This window comes from Peromyscus leucopus, chromosome 3 (assembly GCF_004664715.2).
Source record: "Peromyscus leucopus breed LL Stock chromosome 3, UCI_PerLeu_2.1, whole genome shotgun sequence".
Lineage (NCBI taxonomy): Eukaryota > Metazoa > Chordata > Mammalia > Rodentia > Cricetidae > Peromyscus > Peromyscus leucopus.
Window position 1 is genome coordinate 9,816,135 of NC_051065.1, and position 22,079 is coordinate 9,838,213.

A 22,079-nucleotide genomic window follows, 5' to 3' on the forward strand; every position below is an offset into this window, starting at 1 on the left:
CATGTCAGTGGATGTTTTGTACGTGTGTGTACTTTGGTATGGGCTTGTGTGAATGTGGAGGCCTGTGCTTGATGTTGGCAATCATCCTTCATTATGCTCTTAGTCAGCGTTTCTATTGCTGGGATAAAGCACCATGACCAAAAAGTACCTTGGGGAGGAACTCACGGTTCACATTACAGTCCATTATCAAAGGAAGTCAGGGCAGGAACCTGAAGGCAGGAACTGAAGCCAAAGCCGTGGAGGAGTGCTGCTGATTGGCTTGTTCATGGCTTGATCAGTTTATGCCATCCAGGACCTGGGCCCAGGGGTGGTACTATACCCGGTAGTTTGGGACCTCCCACATCAGTTACTAGTTAGGAAAATGTACCCCAAGCCAATCTGGTGGGGGCATTTTCTCAGCGGAGGCTCCCTCTTCCCAGATGACTCTAGCTTGTGTCAAGTTGGCGTAAAACTAGCCAGCACACTCTCCTATATCACACTTCGAAGCAGAGTTCCCATTACCCAGACCTCACTAAAAATGCTTGTTCCGGGAATCCCATCTCTGCCCTCAGAAGCTGGAATTAGAGGCCACCTGCCATGCTCACCGGACATTTCTGTGTGTCTCGGGGTCTGAACTCCAGTCCTCATGCTTGGTAAGAAGCACTTCAACTGCTAAGCCACAGTGCATATTATTTTCTATGCTGGCTAGTTCTATGTCAACTTGACACAAGCCAGACTCAGTTTAGAAGGTGAGGCCTCAATCGAGGAGACGTCCCCTCCAGACTTGCCTGTGGGCTAGACTGAGGCTGAGGTGCATTTTCCCGATTGATGATTGATGTGGGAGGACCCAGCTCACTGAGGGACAGTACCATTCTGGGCGGGTGGTCTAGCAGTTATATGAATGCAAGTCAAGAAAGCCATGAGAGAGCCAAGAGGCAGGACTCCTCACAACCTCTGCTTCAGTTCCTGCCTCCAGGTTCCTGACTTGCTTGAGTTCCTGCCCTGACTTCTTTGATGATAGACTGTAATGTGGAACTGTAAACTAAAATAAACCCCCTCCTCTACAAGTTGCTTTTGGTCATGATGTTTTATCACAGCAATAGAAACCTTAACTAAGAGGGTCCCGATCTACCTGCTTTGTGTCAGCGTCCACCAAATATCACAGGAGATACATAGGTAAGAACTTTTCCTGGGTGGTTTAAAGTGGCTGACAGGAAATAAACTGGTGGTTCAGTCCAGGAATTATAAATATCAAATAATAGGGATATAAAGATGACAGGATTATGAATGAACTTTGTGTGAGACTGCATCTCCTGGTTGGAAGTCTGGCTGTGAATGGGCAAGAAAGAATGAGTTCCCTCTGTATTTTGTCAACATCTGTACAAACTTGAATTTTTTAAGAATCAAATATCCCCAAAGTGCTACAAAATTCTTAGATGGCTGAAATCGCATCTTTGAATTCCTCTGTCACGACAAGGATATAGAGGTAACCTGATTGTAGTTACTCTGGTAACTAAAGGTCCCAAAGGGTGGGCACATGTGTGCATCAAAAGAAGGATTTTGAGGGGGCAGAAAGGCATCTATTTCCAACTGCCACTTGGGTATCCATCTTTCTGTCAACTGTGCATTGCAGCTCCTTTGTCATAGTCTCTGGCCCATGGATACTCATCTTGCTGGAGAAGAGCCCCAAGTTCAAACAGAGTCAAGTACTCCAGCAGGGGAAAGATTGCCAGAAAAATGCAGGGAATTAAAAACTCAGGACAAACCACCCTTTGCAAGACAGAGACTTCCAGAGAGTCAGGCATGCAAATCCATGTAGTTATTGTCCATGCATTAAAGAATCAGCATCTGGTCTATGGAGGAGTGCCATGGAGCCAGGTGAAATCAATCTCAGGCTTCCTCTGCCATTATGTAAATGAGGTAGGTAATCAAGCATGACTAGCTATAACCAACTCACAGTAGACAAAATGTTACGTCACTTTATTTTAACGGTATGATTTATCAGAACAATTATTAACATACAAAGTACCATTCAGCTCAATTGCAAGTATAGGCAGTGACAAGTATCTAACTCTTAGAAGAATGATTTACTCGCACAGTCTGTCCAGACATATCACCCTAGGGAGTTCATAAATAGAAAACATGATTTTCACATTGCAGCTTTCTCCAGCATGTATATACAGGTATGGGTGTCTTCCACAGCTCTTTCTGTTCTTGGTGTACTCATTTTCTTGACCTTATAGAGACAGTTATTTCTTTCTACAGAGCAGATCGTCGTTTTCTGCTGTCCACCATTGACAGTGCTCTGTGAAACTCAGTACTAGTTTTCATAATCATGAAGCAGTAATATTTGAATTGAAACAAATCTGGACTACAGTTCCTTATGTGTTCTGATATGTTCCACCACCATCAAAGACCTTTTGATTGCCATCATTTTCCTGCAACAACAGCCAAATTCAACTATTGGGTTTCAGCAGAGCACACCCATGTCATAGCTTGCTCTATTAACCCTTGGCTTCAAGTCCTGATGATGTCATGAGGGTGGGGTGGACTGGCAATCAGTACATTTCCTTATCACAATTTACAGCCGTGGAGGAAAAAATCATGCTGCTATCGACCCAACTCTCACATACCTCTTCTTAAACGTTCACAGTGCAGTATTTTGTGGCCTAACAAAAAATTTCTTACATCATTAAAAATAAACATTTCTATAAAAATATACTTTCAATGTTTACATGGACAAACCCAGCTAGAATAACCTAAGCCACATGCACTATACAGTAGTAAGCACAAAATTCCACGGAGCAAAACATGCCAAAAGGCCTGTCCAGGGAAACTATTCATTCAAGATTTTCAAGTGGCTTTTTGTCTGCTTTGAAAATCTGCTCTTGTTTAACCTACAATGTGTCCTACTGCAAACCGAGACTCCTCAAAAGTGTTGCCTCCAATCGCTTTAGGTGAGAAGCCTCCACCTGAGAAAGAGTAAATATTTCCAGTCTCCTGACCCTTTCTTTGCTCTACACACAAGCCGTGACTGGAAATACTGAACCCTTTAGTTCTATTGTCCTTTAAAAACATACTGAGTTGCATTTAAAAAGATTTATCACCACAAGTTACTTATTTTTGGAGTTGCCATTAAAAAAACAGATTAAAAAATTATGTATCCACATTCATTGAATTAGAACAAAATCTTTCTCAAACAGTTGAATTTTTGTTCGCTGATACAGGGTCTCACACTCTAGCCTATGCTGGCCTGTAAATCATTACATGGCCATGGTTGGTTTCAGATTTGTGGCGGTCTGTCTGCCTCAGCTTCCCAAATGCTCGGATTATAGGTGTGAGCCACCACTCCTGGCTAAAAAGCTGAGATTTAAATGACAAATATTTTACTGTAACGAAGTTTTTGCTTTTGAAAAATCTCCCTGTTGTCATCTATGTACAATACACAAAATCCCTGATAATTTATAAACACACCTCATGTCATGCTATCTTGAAAATAAGTCTGCGGATATTCCTTGAACTAAAGGAATGTGTATATAAAGGCTTAAAAGGGAATGTTTGCCTGATGGGTAGACAACATCAAAAATGGAGAATGTTCATGACCACAACACAACAAAATATGTTAAAAACACTGGAATTCCAACAGGCAACCTGCTGGGGCCACCACATCTGTCCTTCGCGAGGCTCCCTCTTCTGAGTTTTCTATGAGAAGTCTTCAAAGTTCACTGTATTACTTCCTCACCAAAAACATGATTTTTAAAAACTTCAGCCCAGAACTGAGGTTTTGAACTCCAATGAGATGGGAGTGTTGTTGTAGCTGCAGGTTGCCATTGGCCCTCAGCCTGTGGGGACCATGCTTCTGTTTCCGATGCACCGTCAGATGAGAAACTCCTTAGAATCAAGGAATTTAAACAGAACATCAGTGTCTCATAGTGGTGCAGTTTTGGCAAAAGCAAAACAAAAACAAAACAGTAACAACAAAAACATTGGGTGGCCTTTCCAAGGCCAGGCAGTGAGAACTGTTGGAGAAGATATAGACTGCTGTTGTTGGAAGCACTGCTTCTTGGAAGGGGGTTGGTGGGCCTCCTGTCCATCATGTGTTCACCTCACCATCAGTGTTGTCTTGGGATGACAACAGAGAAGGATATGGAGCAACACATTTGACATTCACATAAGTAGTGTTCACATGGACGTAGTGCTCCCCAATGAAAGTGGAGAAGATGGAGGATATCCTGGAGACCAGTTCAGAAAAGGATGGACGCATTTCAGCTTTGGGGTGCCAGCACTTTAGCATCACTTCGTACCTGTTTCAGAAAGAAAGGCCGTGAGAGACATCATGCATTTCAGCCGTAATGGAGGACCCCACCGAGGTTCTGACTTACAAGGGGTCTGGGCAGTATTCTGGCTGCAAGAGTCTTCTGCCTTGTAACAAGTAGATGGTGATGTCAAATGTGTTCACATCAGGGTAAGGAGGAGCGCCTCTTGTCATGAGCTCCCAGAGAAGCACGCCAAAGGACCACTAACAAAACAAGACCGAGGAGGAAGCAGGTGAGAGAAGTGCAACCACACAGCTATGAAGGGAAAATCAGTGGGTCTCCATAATTAATCCTGGCCTGACATATTTGACACCATTGCTATTTAGGGCAAAGATTTCCCTAAAGACAACTAGTAAGCGCTACACATTTCATGGCCTGTTTAAACCAGAACAAGATGAGATTTACGTTACGAGTAATTACAGCTTTCAGAAAGAATATGTGAAATCTACACGATGATTACGATTTAATCTGTGGGTAGTGGAGTACATTTTTTGAGTTCTTTCTGGTAGGGTTAAAGTACCAACATGTTCCTACCTTCTCCTTCAATAGTTTTGTCTCAGCTTTAGATTTTTATAGATAAAGGTAGCCTCCCAGAAATAAAAAAAAAGCACTAGAAAGATTCTGTTTATATATGCTTGTGTGCCTGTGTAAGTTTATGTGTACCACATGAGTGCAGATGCCCATAGAGGCCAGAGGGCATCAGATCCCCTGGAACTGTTATAGGTGGCTGTGAGCTGCCTGATGTGATGTTTGGAACAGAGCCTGGGTCCTCTGCAAGAGGAGGCAGTGCTCTTAACTGCTGCTGAACCATCTCCAGTTTTAGGGTTCCAAGCCTCTTCTGGCCTCTGTGGACACCAGGCATACATGTGGTACACGGGCAAACACACCAGCAAAACATCAACATACACAGAATCAGAGACAAGACATGTAATCTAAGGACCAAGTGATTGCTATGAACCTCTGAGGACCAGATGGGCAGGCATGGCAGTCTTTGTGCAAATCCCAGAGTCTGGGAGGTGGAGACAGGGGATCCCTGGGCAAAATGGCTAGTTAGGCTAGCTGAACAGAGTGCTCCAGGCTCACCAAGACCCTGCTTCAGTAAATACAACGGAGAGAGACTGAAGAAAACACCATGTGTCAACATCTGGCTTCCATAGCATCTCTATTGTGTGTATATGCACACACACACACACACACACACACACACACACACACACACACACATACACAACAGAGGGAAAATGTAACCATACCTAGATGTTAATGTTAAAAGGGAAGACCTAAATCAATGTAAGTAAAAATCTGTATTAGAAGCAGCAGTAGTCAAATTGCTAGGCAACACAGTTTTCTATTGAAAACTGAATTTAATAAACCTGAAAATGCTAAAGAGCCAGATTAATGTGAAATAGTTCTATCAATACTTTATTGGGGGACCAGAGAGACATGGAGGGGTTAAGGGCATTGTTAAAAGTCCTCCAATATATCTGAACTCACAACATCACAAATTTTAAAGAGCTCTTGGCCCTCAGATCGGGCTGTGTCTATTGAACTTATGCATTTTCCTGATTTAAAACTCCCTGCTTAGAAAAGCACAGGTCATGCATATCACAACCCCCTCTCCCCCAAGACATGTACCAAAGGCGACAAGGAGGTAAGTCAGCATGTGCAAGTCACCTTGTGAAGAGGACTTAGAATATCAGTTCTTGCTAGGCAACACTTGTAGGTCATTCCCATCCAAAAGAGCCAATGGGCAGGACATGAACCTGGGGTACGAGTGCCTCTGTGTGTGTGTGTGTGTGTGTGTGTGTGTGTGTGTGTGTGTGTGTGTGTGTGTTACAGAAAGGGAATCTATACCAGAAAGAAGGAATTTAGAACCGAATATAGCTCTGAATACTTAGCAAGGAGAGTAAGTAATGCATGGCTTTGCGTCCCGAGACAGAAGGAAATTGCGGAGCTCCAAGGGCAGCTCTCTAGATGTTGGAGTTGCCGACACAGTCCCATTGATGACTCTTTCCCTTTGCCCAGTTACAAGAGTCACCCCTCCCACTTTCAAGTAATATATTTATTTTTATTTATGCATGTGCAATGACTTGTGTGCATGCTTTCTGTGTATAAGTTCCTTTGGAGGCCAGAAGAAAGTGGTGGATTCTCTGGAGCCGGATTACAGGCACTTGTGAGCTGCCCAGTGTGGAGACTGGGAATTGAACTTGAGTCCTCTGGAAGAGTGGTAGGTGTTCATAATAACGAACTGAGCCATCCCTCTAGTCACCACTCCTATTTTCTTTAAAAAAAGTATGTGTGTACGTGTGTGTGCACGCACGTGTGCACGTGCACATATGCCATGGCAAGTATGTGGAGGTCAGAGAATAACTCTCAGGAGTCAGTTCTCTACTTCCACCCTGTGGGGTCAGGATGGGGAGCAGAGTGAGGTCATCCGGCCTGTGTGCAAGCATCTCTACCCACTAAACCACCGTGTCAGCCCTTAGGAGCTCTCCCATCCCTCTTTAATAGGATTGGGGATAATGTCTCACGCTCTAGTCCAGTTTGGCTTTGAATTGGCAGAAATCTTTCCACCTCTGCTCTCTGAGCACTGGGTTATAAAAATGAACCATCTTGTCCGATTCAAGAGTCATTAGGATCCCTGAACACTTTGATCAAAGTAGAGAACGCAGCTCTCCACTCCCTACCCCCAGGAGGGAGCACAATAATTTCACTATCAACTCAGTGTCTCAAAAATCAAAGATTTCATGTAAAATCTTATTCTTGCTAATTAGGGTGTCAATGTTTAATCTCTAGGATTTGAATTAAAACTCAAGTCCACTGAACAAGTATCTGTTGGCCTTTGATCTTGTACAAGTAGATTACTATCTAAATTACTAGATAGGTCCCAAGCTGATTAAACAGTGTTAACAGTATTGTGCAATAAGAACATGACTGTAATGTAGACTAAGGATAGAAAAGAGGTACAGATGTTGTGAAAAGTCAAAGGGCACACGGAAACATTATGAGTATAGAGAAAATGGGTCCAAAGGAACAGGCCAAATTTGTCTCAGGGGCCCATGACATCAGACTTCTGGGTAGCGTGGTGCAGCAGCAAAAGTGTACACGTGAAGCCAGGTGTGGTGGCAAACATCTGCAATTCTGGATGTGGGAAGCTGGGGCAGAATGAGTTCAAGGCCAGTCTGAACTGCTAGAGACCCTGTTTCAAGCCCCCATCTCCTTCCCAAAAGAACACGTATTTGTTTTTTATTACATTTCTATACTGGAAGTCAGACCTGTGGAGTAGGTGACAGGGATATGGTTAAAACAGTGTGGGAAGGTTTTCAAATGTTGAAAATGGGTTAAGCTGAAATTGAGGGGACATGACTGCTCTGTGTGCCTGGAGACTGTGTCCACAAAAATGCTTAAGGCTAAAGGAGAATCTAGGGGCCGGGGATGTAGCTCAGCTGGTAGAGTTCTTTCCTAGTGTGCATGAAGCCCTGGGCTCCACTCCCAGCATATATAAAACCAGTCATGGTGGAGCATGCCTATAATTCTAGGAAGCAAGAGGACCTGCAGTTCAAGGTCACTCTCAGCTCTACTGTGAGTTTGGGACCAGCCTGGGCTACATGAATGAGACCCTGTCCAAGGGGGGGTGAGGAGGCTCACAAATCCTCACATGGAAGATTCCGAATAAGAACAGAGAAAGGGTGCTTCCGTATAAGAGGGATGGAAGCCTGTGGAGCTTTTCTCCAAGTCAATGGGAGAAGAATGTCTGTCATATAGTGTAGCAATGCAGGTATCACTTCCTCCTCAAATTACTATTTTAATTAATCCTTAGAATGGGTTAACAACAGTCAAAAACTTGAAGTGTAAATAACTTTGTAGCTGTTGCAAGGACAAGGAAGCCAGAGTTGTAAGAGGCCATCAGACCCAGGATCTGTAATGGATAAGGGAACAGAACGGAGAAGAGAGACTCTTCAGCGACACAGACCTTAGGCAATGGCAACAGAAGGGAGTTGGAGGACTCAGGGGACAGAGTTAGGGGATACAGCTTCCAGAGAAGCATTGTTCTAGACTACAACAAAAGCATTTGTCTGATGACACACCCTTATCCAGAATACACCAACGACTCAACAACCCAAAAACAAAGGGGGTGAGAACGGATTAGACATGCCACCAAAAAAGATACAAGGGTGGTGTGGTGGTATTGTGTTCCCCAAAATATTGTGCACCCTAATAAACTTATCTGGGGTCAGAGACAGAACAGCCACAATATTAAACATAAAGGTTAGGCAGTGGTAGCACACGCCTTTAATCCTAGCATTCCAGAGGCAGAAATCCATCTGTTCAAGGATAAAGCCAAGCATGGTGACTCACGCCTTTAATCCCAGAAAGCGAACCTTTAATCCCAGGGAGTGGTGGTAGAAAGCAGAAAGGTATATATAAGGTGTGAGGACCAGAAACTAGAAGCATTTGGCTGATTAAGCTTTCAGGCTTTCGAGAAGCAGTTCAGCTGAGATTCATTCTGGATGAGGACTCAGAAGTTTCCAGTCTGAGGAAACAGGATCAGCTGAGGAACTGGCGAGGTGAGGTAGCTGTGGCTTGTTCTGCTTCTCTGATCTTTCAGCATTGACCCCAATACCTGGCTTCAGGTTTGATCTTATTAATAAGAACTTTTATGATTCCTGCTACAGGGTGATGCCAAGCACACATGTATGCTCAATATTAGCAGTCCTTAGAGAAATTCAGATTAAAAAGAAAACACAACTTTGTTAGATTTACTTAACCTCCCCAAATCTGACAATACCAAATGCATGTGAGGATGCTGAGCGGCTGGAACGCACAGGGATAACCAGTGGGGAGATATAATGCAGCCACTCTGTAAAACATTTGGCACTTTCTTACAAATTTGAATATGTAGGAGTGTTACTCCTAAAGATCTAAAACCAAACAAAATATATATTTACACAAAACTTTTAAGCCAATGTATTGGCAACTATAATTATATATCAGTAACTGCCTAAAAATAGAATCCTTCGGATGGTGAGTCAACAAATTAGACTTGGTATATTTATACAATGACCCACTAATCAGAAGGACAAACTACTTCCTATAGAATATGATACTAAAAAAAGAGAAAGAAAATAGAACTACTAGGTGATCCATAAATCCCCACTTCTAGGTATCTATCTAACACAGTTAAAAAGATTAAACAATTTGCTTATTGCAGTTCACTGCAGCATGACTCACAGCAGTCAAGAGGGATAAGAAATCTAAATGTCTACTAACAGATGACTCTATTATATACATAATAGAATCTCAGTTTGAGAAAAGAAGGACGTCTTTATCAAATGCTACAGCATGGCTAAACCTCGAGAACATCACGTTAAGTGAAACAAGACAGTCATAAAAGGACAGTCGTTTTATAACTTCACTTCTATGAGGCATTTAACAGAGTTGAACTCTTAAAGACAAAAGTGGAAGGGTCGCCAGTAGCTGGAGGAAAATGAAAAGGAAAGTTTTTCTTCAATTGACTTCATTTCAGTTTTGCTAGAAGAAAGAAGTTCTACAGATCTGTCATACCAAAGGTGTCACCGTCAACACTACTGTAGTGTATGCTTACATATGGATAAAATTGTAAATTTCATGTGTTTTCAACCCAGTTTTAAAAAAAAAAAACCTGAAGATTGAACTGACCCATCAAAACTACCAATAGAACAAATGTATGTTCTCAATGCATTGTTCTGAGTGAAGTTAGCAGTCTCAAAAGGCTACTGATTATGATTCTGTTTATATAACATTCCAGGAAAATATTACAGAGACAAGTCAGGGATCCCCAGTCCTGGGAGAGGCTGACTATAAAGTGGCATAAGGACATTTTCAGGGTGACAGAACTGTTCTCTACCCAGATGTGGAGGCAGTCATGATACAATTGTCTCCATTTGTCAAAACTTGAAGACTTAAAAAGGCCACTGGAAAGGATGTGCAGCAGGTACTTGCAAAACGGTGGTATCATTGATAGAAACAGAGTTGAGGATTTGCTAGATGAGGATAAGGAAAGAATTTAATTTTGAGCACGAGAAAGTCCTGATGCTGCTGCTGACCTCCAGGCAAAGTCAAAGGTGACAGAATGATCTCAACTATGAGGGCATTTGGTCCTTGAAAAGATTCCGAGGGAAAGCTACCCACAGGAGGAGAGTGAAGGAGGATAGACAGTGAAGAATAAAGACAACGGAGAAATCAAGACACTACAACCAAGAAGCCGGAAGCAAACCGGGCGGTGTGGTTTCTAGAAACCAAAAGAACTGGGTATTCTGAGGAAGGGCTGGGTGACCCCGGTTGATATCTTCTGAGAGATGAGGCAGAATGAGGCTGAGAAAAGCCAGCTTGACTGAACAAGTGAGAACGCAGATGTTACTGAGGCGTTTGTGCTGAGAGCCACTGAAAGGTGGGTGCTGGCTGGGCATGAGGAATTTCATAGCAAGTGACTCCACTCTGATTTGAACGCACATAAGAGCATTTGGTGAGGCCAGAGTCTACCCAGGCATCAGCTAGAAACAGAACCTATTGACACACAAACAAGCTTTGGCTTGTAGGACTCAATATACGCTCAACTTACTGCATGTTTTTGGGAATGAATGTTCCGTGCTAACATTCGAAGGGGTATGCTGCCTTTGAAGTGAAACTCTACCCAAATTGTTCCATGCAATTAGCAATTGTTTGTCAAAGCAGCAGTGTGTGTGGCTTACATGTCACAGTATCACGGTGCCTTTCAGGAGAGGGAGAGAGAGACTGTGCTGACACTCTGCAGTTTCTTTTAAAAGTTTGTTTTAGTTTTTGTGGTTCTTGGGATAGGTCTGTTCTTGATGATGTCTGCTTTACAGATTACAGAATTCCCTGATTTTCAGTATATAGTCAACGATGCTGGAAAAATTCAGTTAGGTTACAGATACCATTGCCATCCAGTTTTAGCTCACTTGGAACACCCCAGAAGGTTCCCTCATACCCATTTGTGATCACTCCCCATCCCTATTCTTAGCAACAGGCAAGCACGGATCTGCTCTGTTTATATTTCTACTGCGTTCTAGAAATTTCTCACAAATGGAATCACTGAACGTTTTATCTTTTGTGTCTGCATTCTTTCACTGGACATAATTTTGGAAGTTTTATCTGCACTGTAGCATGTATCAGTCATTCTTGGATACTGCCAACTGGTGTTGCATTATACAGGCATGTCATTCTGTGTGTATAAAGGGGTATGCAAGTGGGTGGGTGTTTATGTATGTGGGTATATGTGCATATGTGTAGAGGACAGAGGACAAGGTCTATGTTGGGTATCTTCCTTAACTACTATACACCTTATTTTGATTCCATATGTATGGGTATTTTGCCTGCATGTATGCATATCATGTGGGCATCTGCATGCCCACAGAGGCCAGAAGAAGGTGTTGGATCCACTGAAAACGGATTTACAGAAGGTTGTTAGCTGCTACATGGCTGCTGGAAGGGCAGCAAGTTCTCTTAACTGGCTCAGCCGTCTCTCTAAGCCCTATCACCTTCATTTTTTTGAGACAGGGATTTTCACTGAACCCGGTGCGAGCCTTTGAGTAGACTAGATTGACAGGAATCCCCAGGTATCTCCCCTGTCTCTGGCACCCCAGGGCTGGAGCTGCAGGTGTGTACTGCCTTGCCCAGCTCTTACGTGGGTGTTAGGACTACACAGGCTCTCAAGCCTGCATAGCAAGCTCTTTACTGTCTGAGGCATCTCCCCAGCCCAAGGCACATCACATTTCACGTATCCATTCTCCAGGTGGTGAGTATTAGGAATGTTCCTGATTTGGAGCTATGATGAATAATACTACTGTAATCATTCACATACACATCTCTGTGTGGCCATGTTTTTTCTTCACGTGAAATTAGCTAGTGAGTAACACATGTATTTGGTATAATGCCGATTCAGATATTGTGTCTAGTTTTGAAAACTGGGCTGTTTCATCTTGTCTCCTTGCTATTGACTTTAGCACTGGCTTTCTCTCATGTAGGCATATTGGCGGTCAAGTCTGAATGAATGGCACGTTCTCTGAGGATAGGTAAGGTCTCACCTCATGCATTCACCCGAGCTACCTTTGTTCCAGCCTCCCTCCCTAGCACTCGTTTCTATACAATCTTTCAGGGTCAAAATCTCAGGCATTAAGCTTTACCATATGCTATCACATTCTCCCCTTACATGGATCTTGTGTACCCAGAAGTCTCTTTACGCTGCCATGACTTGTGATACACTTATTGATAACAAACTGCTGCTCACCTCACACTACTGTCGATGCTTCCTCCACCTCTTTACAGGACCAGAAACTAAACGACTACTACTTCTTTGAGTTATTCATAGGGTCCATCCCTCTCCTCTAGTTGACAATGGAGTGAGCTGACTTCCCCTTAGCACCCTCAATCCCTAACCCCTGTCATCTTTCAGCAGCTACCAACCTTCTCTTTTGAAGGTCACATCCTGCAAGAACATTTCCTGGAGGTCTTGTGCATTGATAGCAAAGATTTATAGTTGTATCCTTATGGGTAAAACATCAAACATTTTTCTACCTAAGCATCACACTTGTCCTGACTTGCTACATGTGAGTGGAACAGTCCACTCTGGGTTTCATGCAGCACTCACGCTCTGAGCATGTTCTAGACTGTCAAATCACTCAGGTCCTAAGAGGTCAGAGCCAAGGCTCTTTTGATCCAGTGAGGAGCAGTGGGCTTGCTCCCCCAGCCCTACATCCCTTTGTTCTTTTCTTTTCCTCTGGCTTCCATGGTAGCCTCTCCTTTTGGGTCTTCAGCTTCTCTGCCTCCCGCCTCACTTTAGTGTGTAGACTCTTTCAAATAATTTCTTTTGGACTCTCATAAAGATATTACTAGCCTATATTTCTGTGTGTGATGGTATTTGGAGATGGTGCCTCTGAGAGGTTACAGGGGCCTAGGCATATAGCTCAGTGTGGCGCATTGATCTACAAATATTTTGAATAAACGAGAGAATTTATGAATACAGTTTGGTACCTACTGGACAATCAACTCCAGTTTACACATGAAATTAGTGGTGTCGAAATTTTGTTTGTTTGTTTGTTTTGAAACAGGGTTTCTCTGTGTAACAATTCTGGCTGTCCTGGAACTCTCTTTGTAGACCAGGCTAACCTTGGCTTCACAGAGATCTGCCTGCCTCTGCTTCTCGAGTGCTGGGATTAGAGGCGTGTGCCACCACTGTCTGGTGAATTTTTAAAAAATCTATCACCATACAATGATTGGAATCAAAGTAAAGGGAGAGAAATCTAGGAATGATGAGTCCGTTACCACATCTGATTTGGTGGTGAACTTCTGTGTTTGCAGACTCTCCAAAGCCATCCACTTCACGGGCAGTTTTGCGCCCGTTTTGTTGTGGACACTATAGTACTCTTTATCATACACGTCTCTGGCAAGACCAAAATCGGCAACCTTGACAGTGAATTTTTCATCCAACCTGCAGGAGAAAAATCATTACTGACTGAAGTCGAATAATTTACAACAGTGCTGAATGCCTATAGATTTAAAAAGGTGGCTTCAGTATTAGAGATCCATAATTTCCTCTGGCCTATTGACTAATGGTAAATTACAGTGGAATTCCTGAATAAAATGCTTGACATTTACAATACAAATTCCACCGTCTGAAGAGAGACATTATGAATGACATGGCATTTCGCTATAATGTAGGTCTGGAGAGAAGGGAAAGTTGGCTTCCACCTAGCTTTCCGTGGTTGCAAAATAAATAGGGCATCGGGCTACCCAGCGCAGTCACGGACATCACCATTCTTTGCTGGGTATCTTACCAGCAAGATGTTCTCGGAATGAACAGGCCATGCTGCTTTGCTTTTTTGGTTCTCAAATGACGCTAGTCAGCACATAACACTCCTATGTGCCATCAGTGAGGTAATGAATTAGAAGGTGAAACACCTAAGGAAGCTGTCACGTTAAAAAAATCGTTTTCTGCTAACCAAGGCTGTGCATCCATTGTTTAATGTAGTTTTATGATGTTCCCCTGACCAAACTCTAGGTAGAAAATTAATAGCACAGCTCTTTCATTCACACATACCACGGGCCATGAATCAGTGCTCGGCAAAGCAAACGCAGAGATTCAATTATAAACTGTTGACTGTTGTTGTTACACAGCCTGGCAGCCAGACACAAATAAAAGTTCTTTGTATATTCATTCCCAAATACCATTTTTGGTAACGCTTCTGCAGGCTGACTTTCAATCTGCTGTTGGGAGTTGACTGCATTGGTATTCCTGTTACCAGCTTTTCTTTTTCTCCCAGTCTAAGGCGGAAGATCAAATTCTCTCCCCCAATCACTAATACAGTGTGAAACCACAACACTGGAGGCTGCTGGTGGGAAGGGCCAAGGAGAGCTGAAGCCCACAGCAGCTGCTCCAGCTCCCCCGTGGAGCAACCTTTTAAATGCTTTGTTTGATAAAACTAAAAGCCTCACCCAGGGGCTTACACATCTACTCAAAATACTCAAGGATACACAGGCTTTTTGCTGCGAAGAGAAAACATCCTTACTAGCAAGGAGTAGTAAGAAACAAACACTTCATTTGTACTTGGCGCATGGCGGTATTTTCATACTTACATGCAGTTTCTTGCAGCTAGGTCTCTGTGGACAAACTTCTTGCTGGCAAGATATTTCATGCCTTTGGCTACTTGAAGACCAAATCCTATAAGATCTTTTACAGTTGGGTTCTGCAATCAAAGAGCATTGGAAAAGCATAAACCAAGCAAGCACTCGATGTTCTAACAGTAATCTTAGAATACTGCAGTGTTTATGTGACTTATCTTGTCTCAAATCATAACTCATGCCCCGTGGAGAGCCACAATTATTTGTTAAGTACACTGTATACAAAGCACCAGGCTAGTTTTTTTTTTTTTTAAATAGACTTTAGTTATTTCATACATACTTCCATTTGGGAGCTGTTACAGGTTCTGTTTTCCAGATGGGGAAATGCAGATGTTTTAAAATGTAGGTTTTATTATAAGACGTGTATGATGAGACACATTGATCAGGATACAGTTCTTGTCGAAAAGACAGTTTGCTTGTCATAGTTTCCAAAAGGACATGGCACACCACACTTGAAGGACTGTATAGGGGAGCATCATGGACAGTCTCTTTACCATAGTTTCCCTGGGAAGGTGTAGGACTTGGGCAGCCCTGGCTCTTTTAGACAGTTCCCGCAGGCTCTGGTACAGGGCTGTTCTGCTAGTCTCATGCCTGGCCCTAGGGTGATTAGGGTAGGTGGATAGTAGCTCTGAGTGAGAGAGCCTGATGAAGAGGCAGCTGAGGGATAGGTTGGTTTGCATATGAAGGGTCCACTCTATAGGCAGAGTGTGGACTACGTCAAGGAATTAGCCCTGAAGGGAGCAATCCCACTCGGTCAATAAGGCTCTAGATGTCAAGGCATCAGAAATTAGGTAAATGCAGGAGGCTCAGAGAGATAAATCAAACCACTCCTGAGGGTAAGCGATGTGTTAGGATATCCACTGAAGAATGTTGGAAGTGCATTGCTCACCGGAACTAATGCACCAGCTAGCACATGACTAACGGTTCTGCTTTTTACAAGTGTCACCCTAAAAACTGAAAAAACAGATGAAAGGCTTGAGTAACGGTACGATTGAAATCCAAAGTTATAGGTCTCACTGTGGCTGATAGCCCTGAGAAAGGCCTTGTTATCCAGAAAAGGCAGTCTCTCCTTCAGCAGCCATCATGGAGCTCGGGAGCACAAGGTTCCAGTGAGAGCCCAGGCTGAAGGGTTGCAGCCCCTGCTAATACACGCAGCCTGTGGACAGGCCACATCTCGTAGCTCAGACATCCCCTTAAGACACGTATGAGGCACCAGGAACTGCTCTCTGGGTTTTAAGAGGGCAGCTCCTATTCTGTAACGGACAGTAGGGCATCTCTTCTACATTTTAATATGGGAGAACAGTGCTGCTGAGACTGGACCTCATCTGAGCTGACTGACTCATCGGAGAGACAAGAGTTGAAGTGAGGACTTTGCAATGTCAATTCACACTCCCTGCAAAGCACTCGCATTCTGGGGGTGTTCTATTCCGTTGGCTGGACAGAAAGTATTTCTTTACAGTCCTAGAGGTTATTTAACTTAATGTTTATAAACTCGTGTTTTGATGAAGAGCAAAGCTACTGGGTTGACTCCCACAGGGACCTGGGCAGCAGTCGCCAAGCCTGAGGCTATGAAGTCAGTTTAGTTCTAGAAGCGCCTCGATCCACCCTCCTCACCCCTGGCCTGGCCAAAGCTTGCTCAACGTTATGTCCTGGTTAAAGGGTCACGAAGAGAGCTCACACCCACAAGAGCCGTGGTCCTCTTTTGTAATCTTGAGCTCATGGGCTCAACTAACATTTATGAAGAGCCTCAGTGTTGAGCACTGGAGCCACAGGAGTGAGCAAAATACACAATTACCCCGTGAGCTAGTGTATATGTAAACGTGCATATATATGGTGATTGTTTGTTTGTTGTCTAGACAACACTATTTGTCATCATATAAAGTATGATACACATATACTTTAAATAAAATTAGATGGAACATATCACAACATATTTTAACTAAATTTTCTAAAATATTATTTCAATAAGTGATCAATATAAGGATTATTAATGAGATAGTCCTCCTTCTAAGACAGCATCTAGCTGTGTAGCCTAGGCTGGATTGACAAAATAGCTTTTTATAAGACTCGAATGCTCGTGCTGGGGCTGGGAAGGTGGCCCAGTGGGTAAAGCACTTGCTTTACAAGTATGAGAACCTGAGTTCAGTTCCCTAGCACCCATGTACAAGCCAGGCATATGGTGCCCCTGTAACGCCAGAGCAGGGGGCAGAGACAGGCAGGTCCCAGGGGCTCACTGGCCAGCTAATTTAGACAAAGTGGTGAACTCCAGGTTCAGTGAGAGACCTTGTCTCTTAAACTAAGGTAGAGAAAGAATTGAGGGAGACACCCAATGTCAGTCTTTGGCCCACACAAGTGCCCCCATAGTTGCATGCACAGCCCCCCCCCAATACACCAGACAAACAAACAAGTTGGTTGGACGGAGGGCTCAGTGGTTAATAGCATTTGCTGCTCTTGCAGAGGACCTGGGTTTGTTTCTCAGTATCCACACTGTGGCTCATAACTGTAACTAGAGTTCCAGTAGATATGATATCCTCTTAGGGTACCAGGTATCAGACATACATAGTGTGCACATACATGCATGTAGGTAAACACTCACACAAACAAAATAAAAATAAAATAAAATCTTTTTTAAAAAAGGAAGGCAAACCAAGAGTGGTGGAACATGGCCTGTAATGTTAGTACTCAGGAGGCTGAGGGAAGTGGACTTATAGAGAATTTGAGACTAGCCTGGGCTATAGAGTAAGTTCCAGGTCAGCCTGAAGTATAGCAAGACCCTGTATCACTTGCCAACAATAGAAACAAACATGTTTAAGGAATGTCTGGCTTACAGCTAATTTGTGAGTCCATAAGCTTAGTAGAGTACTTACATGAGTCTCATTCCGAATGAAATTTCGAAGATCTCCATGTTTCATATATGGTAGGACCACCAGTGGGGACCCTTCACTCCGAAGGCAGATCCCCAAAAGCGAGAGAACATTGGGATGACTGAAATCTTTCATGATGATTCCCTCAGTCAGAAACTGGGAGACTTCTCCTATATCTGTGATTCCTGAGAAATTCATGAGACATTAACTCCATTAGAGAACAACGAACCTTTTTCAAATGCATATAGCAAGGAAATGTGAAAACCAGCAGGCAACACCTTGTCTGGATGCTTCAACCAGAGCACATTCTTTCTACAACATGTCTGAGTGAATGCTGTCCTGGGCAGAAAGTTTTTTTTTTTTTTTTTTTTTTTTTCCACTTTCCTTACCTATCATGAGGGTTGCATCTGAGAATCCTACAGCTAAGAGATGATTAACAACAGAACAGCATAATGTCTTCTTTTAAATATTTTATTTTATTTATTATTACTTGTGTGTGTGAGAGAGACAAAGACACACACACACACATACACACACACACAGAGAGAGAGAGAGAGAGAGAGAGAGAGAGAGAGAGAGAGAGAGAGAGAGAGAGAGAGAAAGAGAGTGAATAGCGCCTTCAGAGGTCAGAAGATGGTGTTGTATCTCCTGGGAGTTTGAGTTACAGACCCATGGTGGGTGCTGGGGGCAAAACCTGAGTTCTCTGGAAGAACAGGTAGTTCTCTTAACTGCTAAGCTGTCTCTCTAGCCCTGCATAACAACTTTTAAAATGGGCTTTATAGACATGAGAACCTTCAGAGATGGAGATCTAAGTATCGAGGGGAATTATTTCTTTTATGTTTGGGTTTGATGGAAGAATTGACAGCTGTGAAAAACATGACTGGACTGAAAGTCTAGGACCTAATGGATGGTGAGGGAAGCCATCCAAGTGTGTCTGTGAGGTTATCCCTCACAGACTGTGTATGTGAGGCTAGTCCCCCTCTGTGTGTTAGGTCATCCCTCTCTCTGTGTTAGGTCATTCCCTCTCCCTTCTTTCTCGGACCCCTTCTAGAATGAGGGTCTTATGAGTGGCCATCAGACAATACAGGTCAGGGAAATTTTTTGACCACCCAGCTCAAGAACAAGAAGGAAGGGGAGGCTCAGAATAAGATTTCAAGCTATTATGCCTGGCTTTTGCGGAGAGGGATTTTAGTTTCTAGGCTGCCTTGGTGGAGAGGAGTTCTAGTTTTTAAGGCCCACTTTGAGTTAAAAAGGAGACCTGGAGTCAAGAGGCAGGAGAAGGTCAGGGAGTGGCCATCTAGTGCCCCTTAGTTCAAGAACTCAGCAAACCAAAGCCCCATATTGTAGGATATTATTTCTTGAGCCTCAGTATCACACTGCACAGTGCCACCAAGTCACTGCTGACAGCCTCTTTTGTACAACAGAGTCCAGGAAACAGCTGGTCTCATGTAGGAGCATCGAATGTTGTATACAGATAAGAAACAAAGAAGCCGCTACTCCATCTGTAGAGTGTCCAGGGTATAGGCTGTCGAGAGCTTTCGTCTTTGGTTCCACAGTCTTTGGCTTCATGGGCCATGTGGTGTCTGCTGCAAATACTTAACTCTGCTGTTGAACCATGAAAGTAGTTGTAGACAGTAAATGCCTGGGTCTCAAAAAACTACCCATGAAAGCAGCCAGTGCGCTGTAATTCAATGATTACTGATCTAAGAGAATTGGAGGATCAATCACCACATGGCATATATAAGTAGCTCCCCGCTCCCTTTCTGTGCAGAGGATTGAATTGAGCCTTGTGCATGTGAGTACTCCACCACTGAACTATATACTTCCCAACTAAACGCGCTGTGTTTGTGTGCATGCAGCATATTCACGTGTGTGTCTAGTGTGTGTGTGTCTAGTGTGTGTGTGTGTGTGTGTGTGTGTGTGTGTGTGTGTGTGTGTGTAGCGCAAGAGTGACGTCCAGTGTCCTGCGGCATTGCTCTCTGCACCACTGAGACAGGGTCCCTCACTGAATCTGGACCTGGTGGCCAATCTCGGCTTTTTATGGGAGTACTGGGATCTGAACAGTGGACCTTAGGCTTCTACAGCAGTGCTGTAACTCACTGAGTCATCCCCCTAACCCCTGAATAAGTTAAGATTTTAGCACAGTACTTTCTAACCACTTCTAGAAAGACCCACAGAGGGAATGGTAGCACACAAGCGAGGAGTTAACAGCATTAACATAAATCTCATTAGTATCTCTTTGGTGTTCATGACAATGTTGGCAGCCTTTTGGAAACATAATGCCTGCCAAGACGTGGAAAAGATGATGGAAGTCGATGTGGACTGACAACGGTCACCACATAACAACAACAGAGAGATTTCATGGGGTTAGGACTGTTCTGAGTAAAAATGGCAGTACTGCTTTCCTTTAAGGCCAGTCTACTGATTGGGATACTTAACCTACCACAGTTGGCTACTAGATTCCATACAGACTTTGCCTTTTAGTTATTTTGTGATCAGATATCCAACAAAATTAACCATACAGAATGATGCTCACCGTGGAGATTAGATTGATATTTAAAAAGGCTGATGTAATTCTGGTATTAGAGTAGCTTGCAAGGAGACCGACCATTTACACATTTAAAGCTTATTAGTTCTAATGCAGATCTGTAATATAGCTGACTAACAGTTTTCAGGTTGCTGCAAATTCTAAAGTAGAAAGTCGCAAAGTAGGAAAGCAAGTATGTGAGATCTGTTGACAAGAGTGGCCCCAGGAATCTCCTCACATGGAGAGTACACTGGTTGTACAATAGCAATTTTTGGCTGTGATTATGTCTATGTATCATAAAGACTAAGTTTATGTTTAGAAGCATGCCTTGGTTTTTAAAGAGAGTGTGCACTTCATCTTAAGAGTTTTCTCATGCCGGGTGGTGGTGGCGCACGCCTTTAATCCCAGCACTAAAGAGTTTTCTTGGTAACAGCTAAAATTTTAAGAAATACTGCAAGGGACAAGTTGCATTTCCTTAGGAAATATATTTCTGTGGAACACCTCATTCCCTGAACATGTGGATAAATGAGGGATTACCATACTTATGATTTTTCAATTTTTGTCAGTGCATTTCTTTTCAGTTTGTATTATTTCAGTTTTTAATCCTTTTTTGTTAAAGTGGAAGTTGTGGTTAAAAAATAATTATGGTAGTGTCTCTGGGTAAAATGAGTCATTACTATGGTATGTGCCAACGTGCTTCCAATAGTTTCCATAAATGTCATTTGCAAAACAATGTTATAAGTCTAACGTGGCTAAATGATACTCAGCTCATCTAAGAGACTCACTGTTCCTACTTCCTTACTTATTAGTTCTCCATGGGGTAATTTCAGAGAGACTATCTCAGTAAGTGTTTAGATGAAACAAATTTCCAGGATTAATTCCACAATTTCAGCAGCAGATGACTTTTTCCACAAGGGAAAGTGTAAATCAACACTTCATTATATGCTGTCAATTTGCAAACCACAAATGTACCCTTCACTATGAAATGCAACTTACTATTCAAGGATTTCACAGCACAGTGAATTTTCCTGCCATCATTGTCCAACAAAGTCCCATGATAAACACAGCCAAAATGCCCTATTGAAAAAGAGAACTTGATTAGAGTTATATGATATTGACTTATGCAATAATTATTTATCAAGACCTTCATCTCCTTCCTCTGTAAGACAAAAGAGGTACATTGCTTATGATACTTTAATTAACAATACCACTCTGTTTGGTACTTGTGTTTGGATATAAACATACATGGAATACATTCCTCTCCATGGTATAAGCAATATGGTTATTTAATATATGGTGACAATTGTAGGTAACATTGTTTCTTTTAAAGGCTAATATACTAAATACTAATATACTAAAACATCAAATCATTGTACCATCACTGAACACAATAACAGTTTCTGCATAAAAGAGATTTATTATTTTTAAATTTAATATAATTTTAATAGGATCAAATACTATTTAAGAAAACATGTAAATACTTTTATCCATTTGAATAAATATAAAATAAGCCCACTATATCCTAGTAAATGATTATAAATAAGGTATCATAGAGTAAGGAGTTCCCCTGTTAGTCACTGGTTAATATGTAAGCCAGGTTGGCAGGAATCAAAAGACAGTTGCCTAAGTGAAGCCGATTCACTCTGACTCATTTCATGAATTTTCCTCTGACTTTACCCCCTCACGTCCCCAGTGGTAGCCTTTCAACAGCAGCAG

General features: G+C 42.7%; 1 protein-coding gene across 5 annotated transcripts in view; it reads right to left on the minus strand.

The window, feature by feature from the left end:
* Window positions 1-1,932: 1,932 nt before the first annotated feature.
* Met (MET proto-oncogene, receptor tyrosine kinase) overlaps window positions 1,933-22,079 on the minus strand; it is a 110,352-nt gene continuing 90,205 nt past the window's right edge. For all 5 annotated transcript variants that reach the window (XM_028871765.2, XM_028871767.2, XM_028871766.2 and 2 more), the window contains 6 exons: window positions 21,360-21,440; window positions 17,840-18,021; window positions 14,928-15,037; window positions 13,617-13,782; window positions 4,362-4,498; window positions 1,933-4,283 (listed from right to left, as the gene is read on the minus strand). In XM_028871765.2, coding sequence (XP_028727598.1) covers window positions 4,073-4,283; window positions 4,362-4,498; window positions 13,617-13,782; window positions 14,928-15,037; window positions 17,840-18,021; window positions 21,360-21,440 — 887 coding nt within the window. In that variant the 3' untranslated portion in view covers window positions 1,933-4,072. The remainder of the gene's footprint in view (window positions 4,284-4,361; window positions 4,499-13,616; window positions 13,783-14,927; window positions 15,038-17,839; window positions 18,022-21,359; window positions 21,441-22,079) is intronic.